Source organism: Entelurus aequoreus, linkage group LG03 (assembly GCF_033978785.1).
Source record: "Entelurus aequoreus isolate RoL-2023_Sb linkage group LG03, RoL_Eaeq_v1.1, whole genome shotgun sequence".
Taxonomy (NCBI): domain Eukaryota; kingdom Metazoa; phylum Chordata; class Actinopteri; order Syngnathiformes; family Syngnathidae; genus Entelurus; species Entelurus aequoreus.
Genome location: NC_084733.1, coordinates 23,476,121 through 23,498,828, shown reverse-complemented (window position 1 = coordinate 23,498,828; position 22,708 = coordinate 23,476,121). Strand labels below are relative to the sequence as shown.

General features: G+C 39.1%; 1 protein-coding gene across 3 annotated transcripts in view; it reads right to left on the bottom strand.

Annotated features, from left to right (window-relative positions):
- Positions 1-22,708, bottom strand: part of LOC133646286 (ribosome quality control complex subunit NEMF-like) — a 30,719-nt gene that overhangs the window by 4,616 nt on the left and 3,395 nt on the right. For all 3 annotated transcript variants that reach the window (XM_062041493.1, XM_062041491.1, XM_062041492.1), the window contains exons 3-31: positions 22,684-22,708; positions 22,155-22,280; positions 21,935-22,083; positions 21,313-21,380; positions 21,136-21,225; positions 20,981-21,054; positions 20,834-20,904; positions 15,023-15,098; positions 14,804-14,944; positions 14,528-14,736; positions 14,289-14,462; positions 11,309-11,372; positions 11,141-11,229; positions 10,951-11,054; positions 10,816-10,878; positions 10,617-10,729; positions 8,994-9,051; positions 8,861-8,919; positions 8,684-8,804; positions 8,453-8,618; positions 8,333-8,375; positions 8,213-8,262; positions 3,534-3,693; positions 3,392-3,469; positions 1,933-2,127; positions 520-555; positions 340-446; positions 217-260; positions 29-108 (exon numbers count right to left, since the gene is read on the bottom strand). The exon at positions 22,684-22,708 is cut by the window's right edge and continues 78 nt beyond it. In XM_062041493.1, the coding sequence (XP_061897477.1) occupies positions 29-108; positions 217-260; positions 340-446; positions 520-555; positions 1,933-2,127; positions 3,392-3,469; positions 3,534-3,693; positions 8,213-8,262; positions 8,333-8,375; positions 8,453-8,618; positions 8,684-8,804; positions 8,861-8,919; positions 8,994-9,051; positions 10,617-10,729; positions 10,816-10,878; positions 10,951-11,054; positions 11,141-11,229; positions 11,309-11,372; positions 14,289-14,462; positions 14,528-14,736; positions 14,804-14,944; positions 15,023-15,098; positions 20,834-20,904; positions 20,981-21,054; positions 21,136-21,225; positions 21,313-21,380; positions 21,935-22,083; positions 22,155-22,280; positions 22,684-22,708 (2,833 nt within the window). The remainder of the gene's footprint in view (positions 1-28; positions 109-216; positions 261-339; positions 447-519; positions 556-1,932; positions 2,128-3,391; positions 3,470-3,533; positions 3,694-8,212; positions 8,263-8,332; positions 8,376-8,452; positions 8,619-8,683; positions 8,805-8,860; positions 8,920-8,993; positions 9,052-10,616; positions 10,730-10,815; positions 10,879-10,950; positions 11,055-11,140; positions 11,230-11,308; positions 11,373-14,288; positions 14,463-14,527; positions 14,737-14,803; positions 14,945-15,022; positions 15,099-20,833; positions 20,905-20,980; positions 21,055-21,135; positions 21,226-21,312; positions 21,381-21,934; positions 22,084-22,154; positions 22,281-22,683) is intronic.

Genomic DNA, 22,708 nt, shown 5'->3' with positions numbered 1-22,708 from the left:
TTTCCTTGTGTAGTTGACGACTCTTTACCTTGACGCTGCGTAGAAGATCCTTTTCTCTCGCCGAAGTTTCTTTGGCCTTCATGAAGCTCAAAAGTGCAGTGCGTGCAGCTGGAAGGTACACAGAAATAAACAAAGTAGCAATTTAGCTTCTCATTGTCTGGACACCAGTCCAGCTGGGGTAGGCTCCAGCTTCATTACACCAAAGGAACGTCTTACCTTTGCCTTTCTTTTGACTGCCTGGTGTCAGCTTGACTTTATGCCTGTAAAGTTTTGGGCAGTACAAAAAAAACCCATCACACTCTAGTGGCCGATGAAGGAATTGCACTACACTGTACATACTTGAAGTTGGAGAGTGCGCTGTAGGGGGCGCACATGGGCACTGCAAACATCAACACGTCCTCCAGGTGAGGTTGTCCTGTCAGAGAGGTGAGTAGGTTCTCTGCTTCCTGACACACACACAACATGACAGAACCTTGTTGAACATATTTGTGTTTTTAAATGTTGGCGTTTGAAGTCTACCTCTGCTCCGGGGTTGTCTGGATCCACGTCGTCCTCCTAAAAGCACACACAATATCAGTCAAAGCAGGGTGTGTAATAAATATACATTAATAATAGACTATGCTAATATACTTGGAACCTTTTTTATTGGGTTGCCGGGTAAAATACTGTGAGATATTTTATCAATTGTAGATTTCTTGATATTAAATTTGTGTCTGTTGCAGTGGTCATAGACCATCACAACGTATCCCTACAGGTAACTGTAACTGGTCCACAGTGCAGGAAGAGTTCTGCCCACAGCCATAAAACTCTATAACACACTAATGTAAATACTGTGATTTGCAAAATGAGCAAGCTGTTAGTGGTGTCACAATTGTTTAAATTATTTGTACATAGTGCAATCTTTTAGTGTACTTCATATATATATACAATATACAATGTGTATGTATGTATATATACACACATACATACATATATACACATATATATTTAAAAATATATATATATATATATACTGTATATACTGTATATGTGTGTGTATATATACATATACACACATACATACATATGTAAACACATATATACACACACACACACACATATATATATATATATATATATATATATATATATATATATATATATATATATATATATATATAAAAATATATATATATATTTTAAAAAATTTAAAAAAATATTTATATATATATGTCTTAATTAGATTATCCGAAAAATAGTGCTCGATACCGTGGTAGAGCGTAATATGTATGTGTGGGAAAAAATCACAAGACTATTTCATCTCTACAGGCCTGTTTCATGAGGGGTTTTCCTCAATTTTCAGGAGATTTCTCAATCTCCTGAGGATTGAGGAATATATATATATATATATCTATATATATATATATCTCTATATATATATATCTCTCTCTAGGTCGTCCTCAGACGACCTAGAGAGATACTATATATTATATATATATATATATATATATATATATATATATATATATATATATATATATATATATATATATATATATATATATATATATATATATATATATATATATATATATATACATATTTCCACACGTGTGTGTATACATATATGTAAGTACTTGTGTTACTACTTAATCATTTTAGCTTTTCATTGTTTTTATTACTTTTTACAGTATGTAAAATCTGCGCTGCAATCACAGAATCTCCCCCCATTATGGCATAAAGATTTAATATATATATTTTTTAAATAAGGTACATTTCTTCCTCGATCAGAACATAAGCAAAACCAGAAACAGAACGAAGACTTTCAAAGTTTCAAAATGAGAGCCTCTGCATAAACACAGGGGTAACAGGACACATCAAATATATCCCATAAATAAAAGAAAGTATGTGATTGACACACTGACGTTACCATAGCAACTAAACTCCACATACCTTCTCCTCTTGTTCCGCAAGAGCCCCCTCCTCATCCTCGCCTGTCCTCTGCTGTGGTCTTTTGGCCGCCGTCTCCTCTTGGCGAGGTTTCGGAGGAGGCTTCTGAGGGGCGGCCTTCCTGAGGAGTTCCTCTTTCCCTTTTCCCTTCTTGCCTTTCTTTCCCTTCTCCTTCTCTTCCTTTGTGGAACCTGCTGACTAAGAGGACCACGTCTTACACCTTTGCTCTTAAGTCACTGTGTGTGTGTGTGTGTGTTTGTGTGTGTGTGTGTTTGTGTGTGTGTGTGTGTGTGTGTGTGTGCGCGTGCGGTTGTTTTTGCGTATGTGAGTGTGGTTGAGTGATTTTGTCTTTGTGATTTTGATCGTGTATGTGTGATTGTACATGTGATTTTATGTGTGTGTGATAGTTTGTGATTGTTTAATTTTGTGTGATGTTCTGTTCGTATGGTGGTGTATGATTGTGTGTGTTTGTATGTCATTTTGTGTGTGGGATTGTGTGGAATTTTGCGTGTGTGTGTGATTGTGTGTAACTGTAAGACTGAATGTGATTGAGTGGGATTGTGACTTTGTTTGTGCGTGATTTTATGCAATAATGTGATTGTGTGTGTGATTTTATGTCTGATTGTATGTTGGTGTCTGTGTGGTTATGTATTTGTGGGTAAGTGTGTGTATGTGTGTGGTTTGTGATTTTGTGTCTGTGTGATTGTGTGTCTGAAATAGTGTAATTCTGTGACTTTACATGTGATTGAGTGTGTGTGTGTGTGCGCAATTGTATATTGGCCATTGTGTGTGTGTGTGTGTGTGTGTGTGTGTGTGTGTGTGTGTGTGTGTGTGTGTGTGTGTGTGTGTGTGTGTGTGTGTGTGTGTGTGTGTGTGTGTGCGCGGTTGTTTTTGCGAATGTGAGTGTGGTTGAGTGATTTTGTCTTTGTGATTTTGATTATGTAGGTGTGATTGTGCATGTGATTTTATGTGTGTGTGTGACAGTTTGTAATTGTGTGATTTTGTGTGATGTTCTGTTTGTGTTTGTATGGTGGTGTATGATTGTGTGTGTTTGTGTGTCATTTTGTGTGTGGGATTGTGTGGAATTTTGCGTGTGTGTGATTGTAGGTAATTGTAGGACTCTGAATGTGATTTGAGTGGGTTTGTGACTTTTATGCAATAATGTGATTGTGTGTGTGATTTTGTGTCTGATTGTATGTTGGTGTCTGTGTGATTATGTATTTGTGGGTAAGTGTGTGTATGTGTGTGGTTTGTGATTTTGTGTCTGTGTGATTGTAAGTGTGTCTGAAATAGTGTAATTCTGTGACTTTATATGTGATTGAGTGTGTGTGTGTGCGTGATTGTATATTGGCCATTGTGTACGTGTGATTTTGTCTGTGCGTGCGTGTGTATGTGTGTGTGTTTGTGGTCAGTGATTTTGTGTGCATTTGATTTTGTGTGTTGTGAGTGTGTCCACACCCACCCCGAGCAGCTGCATCATGAGCTGCCGGTCCTCATCATCCTGGTCCTTGTACTTTTCTCGGATCTTCTTCATCTTGTTCTGTGACAAACACAACACACATGTTAGGCTTCCATGAAAGATGACCAAATAGAATTCTCACAACCTTTTGGCCTCTCTTGGGCGGCGCCTGGGAGGGGCCGGTCACACTTTTTGAGCCGGGGTCCACTTCCTGTGCTGCTGGTGTGGGGTCGGTGTTGTCGGGGTCGGTGTTGTTGTCGGGGTCGGTCGCTTCCTCTGGTTTCTGCTTTTTCTTCTTCTCCTCTCTAGTAGGGAAAGTCCGAAGACAAAAACATGAGAGGAAGAACGTCGACTGATTCCCTCCAGTCTCAGTTTGGACATCGGTGTGTGAAGTTTGCTTGTTTAGCACGTGTGTGCATACCTGGCAACACTTGCGTTTTAAAATATGGGACATTGTCAGTTTGCCAACTCATGCGTCGCCTGCGCAGTGCCTTTATTTTACTGGCTTTTATTTTGAAGGTCTGACTTTTTACACGCTGCAGGATAACCCCAAGTCTCGAATTTACCACGGCGGCAAGAACATGCCGTGACCGCCCTTGAGTTTTTACTTGTTAATGGACTAGGGATGTAAAGGTAAACGGTGTAATGATAATTTGTGATAAAATTCCAAACGGTTAGTTATACAGTCTACCGTAATTTCCGGACTATAAGCCGCACCTGACTATAAGCCGCACCAGCTAAATTTAGGGGAAAATACAGATTGCTCCATATATAAGCCGCACCCGACTATAAGCCGCAGGGTTTTGATGTGTAATTACCGTAGTATATAGGGGTTCCTGCTACCACGGAGGGGATTGTCGGGACAGAGATGACTGTTTGGGAACGCAAAGCGTCCCATTTATTAACAATAAATCTTTCAATTATTCAATCAAACTTTCACATCTTTGACATGGCGAACAGCATTCGTGCAGAGTACAAATAATACAACGGTGCAAAGTAATACAAAGTGCTCGCCTGTACGTTATCAAAATAACCAGCCTACCGGTATATGAAAAGTCAGTCTTTAATCATTGTGTCATCGTCTTCCTTCTGCGTACTAAAACCAGCGAAATCCTCTTCGTCGGTGTCGGAGAAGAACAGGCCGTAAATAAGCCGCACCCTTGTATAAGCCGCAGGGACCAGAACGAGGGGAAAAAGTAGCGGCTTATAGTCCGGAAATTACGGTAATTTTTTAGTTACCGAAAACCCGTCATTTATTAATGCATTTTAGGCAACATGAAGTCAGGCGCATGGGCACTGGCGTCGTTTGGCTTGTTAATCATGGCGAACTAACTACACGGACTTTGCTCCGAAGATTTCCCCTCAGAGAAAACGGAGCCAAGCGCTTGGTTTAACGTCATTTTCCGTCGCTTCCTGGCGTGCGCTTAAGAGCGCATTGCTGTGTTTAGATGGAGACAGGTGTGGACAATATGGGAGACACTTGTCCCCACATTAAAAGTATACAGCGAAGGAGAAAAACTATTTGACGTTGCTTTTATTTTCTCAGTACAGCGACCTTCAGCTGCTGTGACTGAGAGTTAATGAGGTGAGGAAACATGTAGCAGGCGATGTGTCGGGAACGTTGTCACAACTTGTTTATAAAGTCTTTAGTTTGTTTACTGGGATGTTCACTTGTCCTTTATTTAACTGCAAACTGTACCAGTGTTCAAATAACATCAATACTGGCTAAAATGTTTTGTTATCTCATCGAACTGAACGAAGGCTGTGAAGATTGTGTATTCTATATGAGAGGTATCACTCCTCTTTGTTTTTGTTGGCCAAACTGTTGTACTGAACTACAAGGAGGCATTGGAGAAGAAAAAAGCTTGTTGATTAGACTTCATCTTCATTAGCCAAACTGCTTTGTGTTTTATTTTGATATTGAAAAGTAATTGCCATGTTTTTTTTTTTACATTACTTGTGTTTTTTTCATGTCACAAAGGTGTTACTTCAAAAAACATTCATGTGACACAGCTTTTGTTAATGTTTTATTTTGTCTATAGTTAATTACTGTATGACATATTTCTGCTCATACTCTTAATGGATCTGTCCCGATACAGCAGACCTGGGCATTGTACAGCCCGCGGGCCGCATCCGGCCCTTTGCGCATCCCTGTCCGGCCCGCGTGAGGCCAATCATAAATTACAAAATACATTTCAAAAAGTATCTATGTCGAGTGTGCAATACAACGGTGCTGCTTTTGTTTTGAAAAGTGTTATTTGTATTACTTCCGTGTGGACGTATGCGCGTGTGCGATTGTGAGTGAATTGAACGGCGCAATTACAAATTACAAAATAAAGTTTAAAAAACATCTATGTCGTGCGCGCAATACAACTGTGCTGCTTTTATTTTGAAATGTGTTATTTATGCCGTATGTCCGGGGGGAACCTGTGAGTGAAGGTGCATAGAGACAAGTGATGAGACGCTAAAAAAAGAAAAGTTGATGAGGAATGGCGTGTTTCCAACAAGACATGGACTGCTAAGTATTTATTTACATAAATTAATGGTAAAGCCGTGTGCTTAATGTGTGGTACACAGGTTGCTGTGTTTAAATATCATTTTAATCGCCACTACACGAAGAAACACGAGGGAAAATACCGGAATGTGTCTGATGAAGCGCGCGCAAGGGAGGCTGATGCGTTGATGGTAAAACTGCAAACCCAACAAGGACTTTGTGCCATATTTCACACCCCCAGAGATGCAGCCGTCAGGACAAGTTTCGTCATTTCTCACAAAAGCGCCAAAAAAAGTAAGGCGTTTTCTGACGGAGTGCTTATTGGACTTTGTTGCGCTGATAATGCCCGGAGACATGGACTGTTTTTCGCTAACTTTGGATGAGAGCTCTGATGCAGTCAATTAAAGAGACAACCACAGGTTGACTTGTTCACAGAGGTAAATGCGTGTTGGGACAAGCTGGCAGGTGTGACAATCCAATCCACTTTATTTATATAGCACATTTAAACAACAAAATGTTTCCAAAGTGCTGCACAACAATATTAAAAACAATATTCAAATATTATCCTTAGCTCCACCAATGACTGAATAAAAAGAAAAAACAATTACATATAAAACCAATATAAAAAACAATATAAAATAAAAACTATTTTTAACAACAGGTGGTTGTCCAAATCTGATGGGGAAAAATGTTGGATAATGCAGGATAAAGTGACCATCAAAAGCAATCTGCTTTTGTATAAAGTTAAGTTAAGTTAAATTAAATTATTATTATTATTATCATCATTATTATTTATCTTACGGTATATCAAAAATAATATTGAGCAAAAATTGATTGAAATATTGTCGTGTGGCCCTCCAGCAGTGCTCGGGTTGCTTATGCGGCCCCCGGTGAAAATTAATTGCCCACCCCTGCGATACAGCATCTACATGTACATATAAATGTACATGACTTAAAAATTATTTTAAAAAATTCCCTCTATCAAAATGTAAAAATAGCGATAAAGGCATCATGTAATGACAAAAAGCTGACAAGTCGATATTATTAAAGAATAACAAAAACTAATATTTGTCTTTAGATATATGGATAACGTTTATTATGATGGTATTACAGTACGTTCACGTCCCAACACTGCTTTACCTAACAATCAGTAAACATCATTTCAATATTAATAACAATAATCTTAATTGGCAGCCCAAATCTCATACATGAACACTATTTTTATCTATATGGACAAAAAGTGCAGTTATGTCTTATGGCCATCAGGTGCCATCTTTCAACATTCTTGTATGTATACAGGTATATATACTATATACTAACTATTTAATTAAATTAAATTTAATTTAATAATTAGTCATTAAATAATTAAAGATTAAAATAAATGTAATTTGAAATCAAGTAATGACACATTTAACAAACATTTGTGTATTTAATTATAATTAATTAATTAATGACACATTTAAGTCACTATTTAAAGATTTATTAACTCGTTTAATTTTGTCCCATTTAACCTTCTATAGTCAAAGAGTGTGAACGCTTGTTCGTTTACATGTGCCCTGTGGTTGGCTTTCAACTGATGTGGGATCTGAGCCGAGGATGTCCTTGTGGTTTGTGCAGCTTTCAACATTCTTGTGTGTATACAGGTATATATATACAGAACTATTTAATTAAATTCAATTTAATTTAATAATTAGTCATTAAATAATTAAAGATTAAAATAAATGTAATTTGAAATGAAGTAATGACACATTTAACAAACATTTGTGTATTTAATTATAATTAATTAATGACACATTTAAGTCACTATTTAAAGATTTATTAGTTTAATTTTGTCCCATTTGACCCTCTATAGTCAAAGAGTATGAACGCTTGTTCGTTTACATGTGCCCTGTCGTTGGCTGTCAACTGATGTGGGATCTGAGCCGAGGATGTCGTTGTGGTTTGTGCAGCCCTTTGAGACACTTGTGATTAAGGGCTATATAAATAGACTTTGATTGATTGATTGATTGATTGATTGATTGATTGATTGACTGATGTTAGGCTCAATCTTACCTGTGACCTTAATGAGAACAAGCCCTATCCAAAATGGATGATTATTAAGTACAAAGTAATGTTTGTTTGTCGTGTGTAGTGACGGGAAAATAATTAAATTATTTTTTGACTAGATGGCAGAAGGTACATAATTTATATGTGTATACCATCTGGCGGTGAGCAGTGACATTTTTCTCATGTAAAATATGTGCCTTGGCTTGTCAATAAGCTAACTTTTTCACACGGAAAAAACTGTTTCATTGCAAATTCTCGACTATTATATTGTGAAGTGAACTCACCGCCTCTGTTTCGCTGTCATGTGTTTCTTCCCCAGCAAGTGGACGTCGGCCTGGGCAGAAAATCATTGATAATGCATCTTAAAGACATACTGGACGTGTGGTTGAAAAAAAGATGGGAACCTGAGGGGATTCATCTTCTTTAAAGGTGACTTTCTGGGAGCTCCTGCATGGTTTATAAAAAAAAAAACACCCAACAATACGAGTTATCATGATGTGTTTGGAAGACGATGCTTTCAGTACCTGTTGGGTTGCAGATGAGTGAGGGCGATGGTGGTATCAGGGTAGCTCAATTCTTCACTCGCCTCTGCCTCCGAGTCGTTACCCCTCGTATCCTCCACATCGTCAACCTGCAGCTTATTTTCCTCCTCCTCTCCTCCTGCTTCATCCTCACCACCGCTATCGTCACCTGCTAGGGCAATGCGCTCAGTCTTCTGATGCTAGCACGTTAACATAACACCATAGGACACGCACCAATCAGCTCCTCCCCTTCCTCTAACAGCTCAGCAGTTCTGTTGGCCACCTCCTCCATGTCCTCCTCCACCGTCTTTACTTTACGCTCGCCTCTGTGCCGAAACACACACTGCTCGTCCACCTGCAACACAAATGTTGGACGTACACACGCTTTAACACACACGCTTGTGCGTTTACCTTGAAGAGGAAGCCAAAGCCCATGATCAAGTAGGAAGGTGGAAGATAGTTTTTCTTCCCTGAGGACAAAAGTAAGCATTGATTCAGCATTTTGTTGAGTAGGGGTGTTAAAATATGAATTCATTTGTCATACCTCGAATCATGAAGCTACCAGTGGTCAGGTACTCTCCTGTAGGTGCTGTCTTGGACACCTACAACAACAGCAACACTTGGAATCAATAAATCATACACACTTTCAGCCCTTTACAACATACTACCTCAAAATAATTATCATACTGCATTTATAAAATACGATATGCTAAAAAAATACACAGCTCTGTTATGTAACATGAGTTTTACAGACATAGTTTGTATTTCTGCATCCAACAAGCACTTTATGATCCATAAACATTAATCATATTTTTTTCATGTATTTATTTCCTGGGTTTAGGTTTGTTGTTAAATGAAAGATATTTTGTTTTGTAGAGTAAAGAAAAGATCAAATTCAACAATTTTATCAATAGTCAAGTTAAAATCATGTCATATTTTTCAATAAAAATATTACACAAAAATATGTATAATTGTACAAAATGTAATTATATTTTATATTTTTGTACATTACGTAATGATTTTTTTCCATTATATTATAAGAAATATTATTATTATTGCATATTTTTTCATAATAAAATTAAAACTGTCTTGTAAAAATAAAATTTAGGATGGATTTATTTTTGCGAGTTGAAGAAAAATACTTTGCCAGGCTATTTTTAGTAACTGTTTTCTCCATGACATAAATTTAAAATAACACAAAAAAACACACATGAAAAAAAAAACTACATTGATTAATTAAATTAATAAAACAAAAAATGAAAGAAAAGTCTCAAATAAAACAAACTATGCCGTACATACATAGGTACTGTCTTTTTTTAGAGTAAAATAATTTAATTTATGCGGTTTCTTTGTACACATATATACCGTATTTTTTGGAGTATAAGTCGCACCTGCCGAAAATGCATAATAAAGAAGGAAAAAAACATATATAAGTCGCACTGGAGTATAAGTCGCATTTTTGGGGGAAATGTATTTGATAAAACCCAACACCAAGAATAGACATTTGAAAGGCAATTTAAAATAAATAAAGAATAGTGAACAACAGGCTGAATAAGTGTACGTTATATGATGCATAAATAACCAACTGAGAATGTCCCTGGTTTGTTAACGTAACATATTATGGTAAGAGTCATTCAAATAACTATAACATATAGAACATGCTATACGTTTACCAAACAATCTGTCACTCCTAATCGCTAAATCCGATGAAATCTTATACGTCTAGTCTCTTACGTGAATGAGCTAAACAACATTATTTGATATTTTACGGTAATGTGTTAATAATTTCACACATAAGTCGCTCCTGAGTATAACTCGCACCCCCGGCCAAACTATGAAAAAAACTGCGACTTATAGTCCAAAGAATACGGTATACATCAGGGGTGTCCAAACCTTTTCCACTGAGGGTTGCATACACAAAATTCAATAGAGACATAACTTTTTTTAAGACAAAGCTTTTTGTTACTATTTCTAATGAGGATGAACATTTTAGCTTGTTTTCTTAACAAACCTTTTCACTCTATTTTTCCCCATTTTTGCTGGGGTTTCTACATTTCTACAATGTACAGCCGGCCCATAAAGTAAAAATACAAAGACACAGCGGGTCGTACTTTGTACACGTCTGACATCCAACAGATAAACTAATTTCTTGTTATACTGGTCTCACCTGATGATGGTGGACCCACCAAGCGCTGGTGACTATCTTAGCATCCCAGGCGGCGCTGTAGCACACAGACATGGTGCCCGCCTCTGTCAGGGTGCGAGGGGGGATGGGATTACCTGCAGCAAAGATGAATATCTTCATTAGGAATTACCATAACTTCCTAAATTTACAGTGTAGACAATCAGGAGACAAACAGACTGACCTGAGGGGTTCTTGATAATGCAGCTGGTTGCACCGTGGAGGTCAGCATGGACGTAGATGTCGCCTAGCAACAAATGGCAGATTGTGACAATGAATTAAGAGAACTAACAACTTCTGAATTAGTAATATTCCTTACCAGCCCGCAGGTAGCGCTTGACGATTATCTCGTTCTGCTGCTGGTCCCTTCCTGCGATGACGAGGTAGTTCTCCGAGGTGATAAACCACAAGAACTTTTCAAACCTGCCAAAAAAGGAGGACGACACAGACAATTGTCTACCGTGACCTCGTAGACACGCGCAATCAGCAGCTGTGAAACCGCCACCCACCAATAGACCTTCCTGGCCTTCTGAATGGTAGTCACCGTCTGGACTTCTTTCAAGGTTTGGTGGGTTTTTTTCTCTGCTGATTTCATGGCCTTGTGTGGAGTCAGTGGAACATTTTCAGTGGGCATTGACTGTACGTTTGGAGAGAGTTGACTTTGTTTTCTATTTTACCTTATCTGCTGCTTGGATGGTTTTCTGCTCCTTCTTTGCAGCACTGCGCTTGCAGTCATAGAATCTGAATAAATAAATATCATACATTTATTACGACTAATAGCACTGTGTGCTGCTCCTGGCATGGCATTTGTAAAGCTGGTGTTTATTGTGCATTTCAAAGACAAAATGTTGCTGTATGTACATGTTATTATGGAATGTAGGGGAGAATAATCTGGTTATGACTAGCAACGCCTTTCTATGGCAGTGTTTTTCAACCTTTTCTGAGCCAAGGCACATTTTTTTCATTGAAAAAATCCTGAGGCACACCACCAGCAGAAAACATTAAAAAATGAAACTCAGCAGCTGATATTGACAGTAAAAAGCCGTTCTCGCAATTGTTGGATATAAATTCAAACCATAACCAACCATGCGTCATTATAGCTCCGTCTCAAAGTACCAGTAGGTGTACTGTCACGACCTGTCACATCATGCCGTGACTTCTTTTGAGTTTTTCCTGTGTAGTGTTTGTTATTCTCTGGCACTCCTATTTTGGTGTTGATTGTCATGGCATGTACGGACGCACTTTGTGGATACCGTCTGCTCCACCCGCGGAAAGTCTTTGCTGTTGTCCAGCATTCTGTTTTTGTTTACTTTGCAGCCAGTTCAGTTTTAGCTTCGTTTTGCATAGCCATCCCTAAGCTTCAATGCTTTTTCTTAGCGGCACTCGCCTTTTGTTTATTTTTGGTTTAAGCGTTAGATACCTTTTTACCTGCAAACCACCGTCGCCGTTCCCGACATCTACAAAGTAATTAGCTACCTGCTGCCACCTACTGATATGGAAGAGAATTACACGGTTACTCTGCTGAGCTCTAGGCAGCACAGACACTCAACAACGGCACATTTGCAGATTATAATTACTGGTTTGCAAAAAATATTTTTAACCCAATTAAGTGAAATTGCATGATCTCCCACGGCACACCAGACAATATCTCACGGTACACTGGTGTGCTGCGGAACAGTGTTTGAAAAACACTGTTCTATTGTAATGTACATTTTATCTAAATTGAGTGTCATTATTTATAAATATAGCATCGTACTACTATAAAAGTGCATTATGCTCCCCACTAATAAACACCTTATCATAACAAATATGGTACATAGGGTCAGAATCCTTACAGTGATTAGTATTAGCCATTTTTTGTGAAAAAGTGTGTGATCCCCATTGGCGAGTAATGCCTTTTAATGCCAATCACAAACGCTGATCCCCTCTGGATGACACTTTATTAATTTTTTGTCAAAATGTTGGTATCTACAATGTCATGATCCTACATGACAGACTTTGTTAGTTATTATCTTATGTTCTGTATGATTTCCTGTCCTCGTGCTCTTATTTTGGTTTTACTTCCTGCCTTACCCCTTGTTTTGCTAAACCTTTGCTTTCTGTTTGGTCTCATGCCAGTACACCTGTTTTCTATTACCAATCAAGCCTATTTAGGTCCGGCTGTCGCTCCTTTCTAGCGCTGCATTATTGGCTTTTTGTCAGAGTGCATGTATTACCCTGCTGCTCCTACGTGTCTTGCACTAACATTTTCTCTCTCAAAGTAAATAATTTAATTCTTTAACCTGCACGTTTGATTGATTGATTGAGACTTTTATTAGTAGGTTGCACAGTGAAGTACATATTCCGTACAATTGACCACTAAATGGTAACACCCGAATACGTTTTTCAACTTGTTTAAGTCGGGGTCCACTTAAATTGATTCATGATACAGATATATACTATCATATATACTATCATCATAATACAGTCATCACACAAGATAATCACAATGAATTATTTACATTATTTACAATCAGGGGTGTGTGTGTGTGTGTGTGTGGGGGGGGGGGGGGTAGGATATGGACATCAAGTAGTGAATATATAGAGAGAGAGACAGAGAGAGAGAGAGAGAGAGAGAGAGAGAAAGAGAGAGAGAGAGAGATCAGAAGGCATAAGAAAAAGTATCTGCATTTGATTGTTTACATTTGATTATTAGCAATCCAGGGAGGGTGTTAGTTTAGGGTTGTAGCTGCCTGGAGGTGAACTTTTATTGCGGTTTTGAAGGAGGATAGAGATGCCCTTTCTTTTATACCTGTTGGGAGCGCATTCCACATTGATGTGGCATAGAAAGAGAATGAGTTAAGACCTTTGTTAGCTCGGAATCTGGGTTTAACGTGGTTAGTGGAGCTCCCCCTGGTGTTGTGGTTATGGCGGTCATTTACGTTAAGGAAGTAGTTTGACATGTACTTCGGTATCAGGGAGGTGTAGCGGATTTTATAGACTAGGCTCAGTGCAAGTTGTTTAACTCTCTCCTCCACCTTGAGCCAGCCCACTTTAGAGAAGTGGGTAGGAGTGAGGTGGGATCTGGGGTGGAGGTCTAGCAGTAACCTGACTAGCTTGTTCTGAGATGTTTGCAGTTTAGATTTGAGGGTTTTGGAGGTGCTAGGGTACCAGGAGGTGCGTCACCTACTATCACTGCATCCTAGGGTCACGCCAACATACCCCACCTTTGTGTTACAAAAAATAATAATAATTTAATCAGTATTTCAGTATGCATTTCTTTCTAGTTCAGTTTATATACATAGCTACTTTTACAAAAAAATGAATTATATGACTGGCAACATTTTAAATTGAACTTTTATCAGAAAACAAATGTGTGGTCATTGTCTTTGTGCTAGCTTGTGGTAATTTGTAATTAAATAGAGGCATCATGTCTGAATTGAACAGTTATGATAATAATACAAAGAGTTTAAGGAAATATTCTTTGATCCTTTTGTGAGCTACTTAAAATCAACAGGCGAGCTACTGGTTGGAAACCCCTGGTATAGGGCTTAGTGTAAAAAATAGCTGTTTTTATGTCCATTATGTGTATTTTTTTACTAATCACAAGGGGGTCTCGGATCATCAACCCCGCAATAGGCCGGTGGGGATCAACTATAGTTATTAATCTGTACTGACTTTTTGGCATTGGCGTAGGCTGACAGGCCAATATCCACATCCACCAACGTGGGCTTGTTCCTCTGCAGCTTCTTGTTCTGTCCTTTGTCTTTATTTTTGTTTTTCTTCCCCTTGTCCTCGTTGGACTCCTTAACGGCTTCCTCCTCCTGCTCTTCCTCAGTGATGTAAGGATTCCTAGATTTCATTAAAAAGGATGATTTATAGCCATTTTGTTGTGCACTGATTGTGTAGGGTCTCACTTTAAAAGCATGGTGATGTGGTTGGTCTTCAGCTTCAGCTCCTTGATGGCACACGCCACAGGATCGCCAGCGGCTTGCGCTTCCTTGACGAGCACGCCGATCTCCGTCCAGTCCACCTGGTTGGCCAGGGCACTGCGGATCACCTGCAGCGCCCGATCAACCACCGTCAGGTTCATCTCCACCAGCTCACCTTTCACTCTGTCCACTTCCTGTTAGCAACACAAAAAACATGTCCTGGCGGAGCTTGACTTTTTAAAGCCGGTATTACGACTTTACCTGAACTTGATGCAAGGCCTCCAGTCTTTGCTCGTGGTCCTTTTTGACATTCTCCAGCTTCTTCAAGGCTTGCTTCTCCTGCTGCAAAGCTTTCATGTCGATCCTCTGGCTCTCCATCTTAGAAAAGAACTCATCTACTGCCTGAAAAGACGACATCACAAGAGATCGGTGCGGTAGAATAGTAGTGGAGATGAAATGTGATAACTTGGGAGTATTTACCTTGTTAAAAGTATCAAATTCCAAGTAAGGGTTTTTTAAATGCTGGGCAAAGAGGAACGGGTGGAATTCATCATAGCTGTGTAAAGCATATTGTGTTATCAGGTTGGATTTGTCTGCATCTTATCTTATCAGTAAATAAGTATCAATAATTTGATTGGATTACATACTTCCAACTATGATTAAACATGCACATTTGTATTCATCATCATCATTATCAGTGTTGGGACTAACGTGTTACTAAGTAACGCGTTACTGTAACGCCATTAGTTTCGGCGGTAACTAGTAATCTAACGCGTTATTTTTTTATATACAGTAACTCAGTTACCGTTACTGCATGATGCGTTACTGCGTTATTTTACGTTATTTGTATGTAGTATCGGCTAGAAACTGAAGATCTGAGTGTGTTTTATTGGAGCGCTCCGGTGGAAAAGAAGAGGCGTGCTTTACCCCACCCACAGAAAGCACGCCTCCCCGGAGGGGAGACGTTCCTCCAGAGCCGTACTTCGGGTCTAACAACCTTCACTTTACCCGGAAGAGGGTCTTTACAGCTGAGGGTGAATGACGAGCCCGGCGGTTTGTTGCAACTTTGTGACTTTATTGCACGCAGCCATCCACCAAGCTAGAGCACCTACACGCACTCACTGTCGCCGCTCCCTCACCTCTCTCGCCCACTCACTCACCGACGTCACTCACCTCTCATGCTGTCATATCTTAAAGGGCCACACACACACACACACACACACACACACACACACACACACACACACACACACACACACACACACACACACACACACACGCTACTCTCATAACAACTAACAAGACATCATGGCAAAGCCAGAAGTCGAGTTTTTTAACATGGAGACATTCTCAATACTTTTCTTTTGTCGAGCACAAAGAAAATAACATTTTAGTTAAATGTAAGTTGTGTCTTGGATCAAAGATCCTATCTACTTAGAGTTAAAGTTAAAGTGCCATTATGTTGCAGCTATTTAAAATAGTTTTGTCAATTTTTTCTGGCCTGAAATAAATTGGCCCTTTGAAACATATCTTTGTCTTTGTGTGTTGTATGTAGACCACATTGCTTTCTGAGTTCAGTGATGCAAATGCATGTCAAGTTGATCAACACATTGTATTATTCTCCAGTGCAATAACAGTACTGAAATGAAGGCTAAAAGGGCATTAATGGGAGCCTTAAAAAAAGGGGGGGGAAAAGAAGTAACTAAATAGTTACTTTTCACAGTAACGCATTAATTTTGGTGTAAGTAACTGAGTTAGTAACTGAGTTACTTTTGAAATAAAGTAACTAGTAATTGTAACTAGTTACTGGTTTTCAGTAACTAACCCAACACTGATCATTATGCATCTCAAAAAGTTTATCACGCAAACTTCAGTGTCGCATCCTTTTACTGTAAACAGTATAGTGGTACCTCAATTTCAAAGTGCTCCAACTTAGGAGTGTTTTAGGGGAAAAGCTGTCTCTGAGCTATTTGTTATGCTTTAAGTTGCAAGCAAAAATTTGATTTACAAGCATCCCCGCCATTAATTGGCGTAGCAAATGTAACAATAAATTCCGTACGATCCGACCATAACATCTGGTCTTACTTGCTACCATTAGCTTATAGGAAGAGATCGACATAAATCTGTTTTCCAACCATGGGAGAAGAGTGTACAATGCTGAGAAGATGAAGTAGATGATATTCACTGAATTAAAGTGCCAGTAGAGTTGAAAAACAAGTTGACTTTATATGATTAATTGTGTTTCATTGTATCCATTAAACCATATCCAATTGTATTTACAATTGATTGTTTGATTGATTGAAACTTGTATTAGTAGATTGCACAGTACAGTACATATTCCGTACAATTGACCACTAAATGGTAACACCCGAAAAAGTTTTTCAACTTGTTTAAGTCGGGGTTCACGTTAATCAATTCATGGTAAATCAAAAAGTCGCAAAGTATGTAAAAATACCATCTAAACGTCACAAAATGCCCCAAAATTCAGACAGCCATTTTGAATATTCCGCTCCGAATACCTTCAGCTCTTTCCGGAGATAGACGTCACTGAAGGAACGCTTCTGCACTCTGACCATAGTATCAGATCAGTCATACTGGAAATACGCAAAAAATATCATTCACAATCTCTATATAAGACATGAACACATGTGTTTTTCTTTGTTTGTGCATTCTAAGTCTTAAATAAATAACTATATAAAAAGTCAACTAACAAATAAGGAGTCAATGGGGGCTCTGTAATTATAAAATGAAACTAAAGATGGCAGTAACGCAACATGTATGGATGCAAACTGCTGCAAAACTGTAAAGAAGAAAAAGAAGCTCATGCAGCACGGCAGCATTGAGCCGGTGATGTCTTGTTTGCTGCCGTTTCTGCTACTGCTGCATCGCGACTCGGCTCGTCAAAGTTATTCTAGATTATAAATCATGCCTCTCATCTGGATAATAGGAGGTTTTAACCATGAGTCTAGAAGTCGTTCATCTGTGACATTCAATTTATACCTACAAATGGAGACAAACACACTATAACAGAAGACAGTGTCAGCAGCAATTTTTTTAACCCTTTGTATGGATTAAAGTTAATTATTCATCTAAACTGGAAGATATGGACATCCTATCAGTCGTCATCACAGTGAGAGCAGACATTGTACAGTAAGCAATAATTGTATTATGTTATAGTTTGTATTTCTTGTTTAGCACTTAGCGATACAGCTGCATGATGCTTAGTGTTTCACTAAATCTGGATCTGTTAATCAGAGTTTCTAAAACTTGAAGCTCACCCTCCTTATATTCAGGATAAAAAATATATGGTTCTGGACCATCATTTGTCCAAAAATAGTTGTTAATGGCTCCCACAAAATCTGAATAAATTGCATCGTTGTTGGTGATGAAGGGATCTGTGGTTCCTACCTCTACGTCACGCGATGACATGTCTGGCTAGCTCATTATCTCTTACAATGGCTTGGGAATCTCCGTGGGATTGATACTACTTCGAGCATATCTATTTACTCACAAACTTTGTGAGTCTTTCGGTGCCATACATCAGATATATATGATAATAGCTTCAAAATAGAGGAAACTTGTTTTTCCACTGTACTGGTACTTTAAAGAAAAAAATCATCAAAAACAAAAACACACAATTTGAGCGTATCATTGCTAGATTGCACCATACTAAAGCAGAATGAGTCAATAACGCCAGCATAGGATGTCAAAACCATATCTAAACGGCAGCCATTTATCTATTAAATATGGAAAAGCTTCAGATGGTGTATTTGACAGAAAAGCAGCTAGAAGGAGATACTGTAGAAGTTCACTATCCAATCAGTATCAGAATCAGAAGTACTTTGGTGAATGCTGTTCATTATTATTTTTAAAAGGCCATGTCACGTGTCAAAATGGTGCTGTTATAGAGTGGGGCCAAGCACCAATTAAATTGAGTTCAATTAATTTAAATGGAAGATGCTAATTTGATATACCGGTACAAGTGTTTTGAGTCAAAGGGGTCATTCTATGTTTTTTCTATATACTTCTTTGTGGTCTACACAACATGTAAGGGTGGTTCTTTATTCAAAATGTTGCATAGATTATGTTTTACAGACCATCTTCCAGCCGCTTTCTGACCCTCAATTCAGGATGAGCCATTTTGTGGGCGGTCTTATTTACGTGCCTCCACTTCCACTGCCTCTTCTCCCCGTCAGCCTTGTTGTAGTTTTTAGCGCTTCTATAGTGAGTCTACTGACAGATATAAGTTTGAACTATACACTACTTTGTATTAGAAATGGTAACAGCGGAGGATGCATGTGCATGTACGAGCCAGTCTGCCCCACAACAAAGGATAGAGAAAAAGAAGGAGCTTATTGACTACAATGTTAGACTACAATGGTAGACTCGCGCAAAGCTCTTTGGGTAAATCTCTATCATATATCCGCTGACGTCACCAATGGGAAATACGCCACACATGGGTCAAATTCCAAATGGCTCGTTTGGAGGAAGTATAAAGGACGGCAAGATTGTTTTTTAAATATCTCAGCAATACCTCCATGTTTTGATTTCAAATTTTTGGGACTAAGGCAGATCCCAAATACACAAAAACAGGTACCAATAAGTAAGAAAAGTTGTTTTTGCCTGATAGGTCCCCCTTTAAGCGCTAAGTTACAGAACTCCATCCATCCATCCATTTTCTACCGCTTGTCCCTTTTGGGGTCGCGGGGGGTGCTGGAGCCTATCTCAGCTGCATTCAGGCGGAAGTCAGGGTACACCCTGGACAAGTCGCCACCTCATCACAGGGCCAACACAGATAAACAGACAACATTCACACTCACATTCACACACTAGGGACCATTTAGTGTTGCCAATCAACCTATCTCCAGGTGCATGTTTTTGGAGGTGGGAGGAAGCTGGAGTACCCGGAGGGAACCCACGCAGTCACGGAGAGAACATGCAAACTCAACACAGAAAGATTCCGAGCCCGTGATTGAACTCATCAAACTAAAATACGGAATGTCACAGTGAGTGAACCCTGTAAGAGCCAACCAAAACATTTGGTTTTATTGACTAACACTATCTTATAGCTAGCGATTGGCGTAACTTTGTTTTCCAACCATGGGAACGAAGAAAGTGAGTGTGAAGGACAGTAAAGCTGATGAATATCCATCAATCCATCCATCTTTTTCCATGAGGTCGGGTCGCAGGGACAGCAGCCTAAGCAGGGAAGCCCAGACTTCCCTCTCCCCAGTCACTTCGTCCAGCTCCTCCCGGGGGATCCCGAGGCACTCCCAGGCCAGCCGGGAGACATAGTCTCTCTAAAATGTCCTGAGTCTTCCCTGTGGCCTCCTACCGGTTGGACTTTCCCCTAAATACCTCCACAGGGAGGCGTTCGGGGGGGCATCATGACCGGATACCCTAACCACCTCATCGGACTCCTCTCAGTGTGCAGGAGCAGTGGCTTTACTTTGAGCTCCTCCAAAATGACAGAGATTCTTACCCTATCTCTAAAGGAGAGCCCTGCCACCGGACGGAGGAAACTCATTTCCGCCGCTTCTACCTGTGATCTTGTCCTTTCGGTCATAACCCAAAGCTCATGACCATAGGTGAGGAATAGGAATGTAGATTGACCAGTAAATTGAGAGCTTCGCCTTCCAGCTCAGCTACTTCTTCACCACGACAGATCGATACAGGATCCCCATTACTGCAGACGCTGTACTGATCCACCTGTCAATGTCACAATCCACTCTTCCTTTACTCGTGAACAAGACTCCGAGGCATTTGAACTCCTCCACTTGGAAAGAAATAATCAAAAACATGACCGAGCGTGTCGCCAATTTGGAAAAGGAATTTGAGCGAATCACTGCTAGTCTGCACCATACTGACGCAAAATGAGTAACGCCAGCCAAGAATGTTAAGATAATATCTAAACAGCAGACATCCATGAAACTATGGAGAAGCTGCTGATGGCATGTTTGACGGCAGAGCAGCTGGAAGTTAATACAGTAGAAAGGTTAATACTGTAGATTATTATGACATTACTTCATAAAAATACCGTAGTTGTTTGTAGTAATTTTTTTGGTACGATATTCCTTATCTAAAAGTTAGTTTTTATTTTTAAAAGGCATGTTACATGTTAGGATTGTGCTGTTTTGGGGGGTGCCGAGCACCAATTAAATTGAGTTAAATTCATTTCAGTGGGAGACAGTTTGAGATACAAATGTTTTGAGTTAAGAACCAAATAAGCTTGTAAATTGAGGCACTACTACAGTCATCATACTTATTATAGCATTGTGTGAAGTAACTCACGTGAGCAGCTCTTCACTGGCTTTCCCTGGAATTAAGCTGGGTTTTTTCTCACTCTTCTGAATGATGAAGCCCTTCAGTAAAGCAAAGAATAATTTTAAAATATACAACAGGGGAGGGAAAAGGAAAAAATAAAATCACAATTAATACTTTGCCGCTAAAGTTCTCCGTTTTTTCCATGTACGTCTCAGCCATTTGCAGGGCTTCCAGTATTTTAGGTGCGACTAAAAAACATAATATTAAATATCAAAATAAACATAAATAGTTCACATAAATATAATCCGTAATGTCGGCTCTCTCCACACCTTGGGAAACCTCCACTTCGCTGTCAACTTTGACCGAGCCTGGCAGTCCAGCTTCTATTAAACAGTGTTCTATCACAGTGGCTCCGTACGCTGCAGAATGTCACAACATACTGGATCATAACAATATAGTTCATTTGAAAGGAAGTGAAATGGATTATGTTGTTGCTGGTTACTTACGAAGGTGAGGGTTCAGCACCCTTTTCACTTGATCTCCATTTGGTGCTTTGCTGATGATTTCACTGAGTCTACATGTAGAAATTAAAAATGAGCATGAAACCAACACAATAATAGCGGCCTCCGCTTAAATACACACCAGAATCTTGTTTAACATCCCACAACAAAATAAACACATTTGTTTCCTCTCAGAAAAAACATATGGCGGTGATTTAATTTATAATGACTGGGGCTGTAATGCAAAACAACATATATCGTTAGATGAAAAGCATGTATTTTTTGACTAGTATTGTATTTTATTTTAAATATTTTCAGATGAATTAATATTTTTAGATCCTTAACAGAAAACATTTTTGGATGAATAAAAAACACACAATACTTTTCATTGCACAGTAAAAATATATTGTATATTTCATTTGTATTACACATATTCAAGTTGTTACATACAGTACATTTATTATGTAAGTAGCATAATTTATTCTGAAATATAAAGTAACGATACAGACAGTTTAATAATAGAAAAATCAATATGTAAAGAACCTGTAGCACTAATGAACGCCTTGTACTCTCTGCAGTTGAGTTGATAAACATCCTCGGTGTTATACAGTATGTGGAAATAGATTACCGTTCTAGAGTGATGAGTGGTTCCGGGGGCCGAGCGTTCTCCACAGGGTAGCGCTCTCTCACGGCAATCTTGACGTCTTCAACCTCGGCTGTGCGAAACCGCAGCAGGTTCAAGATGGTGTACTCGTAGTCTGTAAGAATGATGTTACCCTGCAGACACACAACATATGGACATACGGTACACACTGTATTGTCCGTTTATGCATACAACGCCGTCCTACCCGGTCATAAAGTTCCACGATGAGGTGATAGGCCGCCTCGTCAGAGCCAAACTGGATGTCGACGATTCTGTCGATGCCGAGCTGCTTCACCTGGGTGAGCCGTCGCGATTTCAGGTGCTTGCGGCACTATGAGGACAGGGGCTTGAAATTAAAATTTTCTCTTAAAGGACCCATATCCTTCAGATGACCGGCATTTAACATACACTCTTTAGGAATTTTTCCCTCCTGAAAATTAATCTGGCAGTCATTTCCCATAAAATATATTACTATTTGAGTTCCGTAGATAACTAACTGTACTTAACTAACGTATCACTTTCCTCTGGCAATGTTCCCCTAGCATTCAAAAAAGCGGTTATTCATCCACTGCTAACCTTGATCCTGACCTCATGATACACTACCGGTCTGTAAACCCTTTCAGTTCGGTTTCAGGGCAAATCACTCTTCGAAGACAGCCCTTTAAGTGGAAAATGGAACATTCCCAAGACAGACACCAGAATAAATGAGCCTATTTCAAACATCTACTTCTTACTTTCATTGCAAAGCCCGAAGGCATC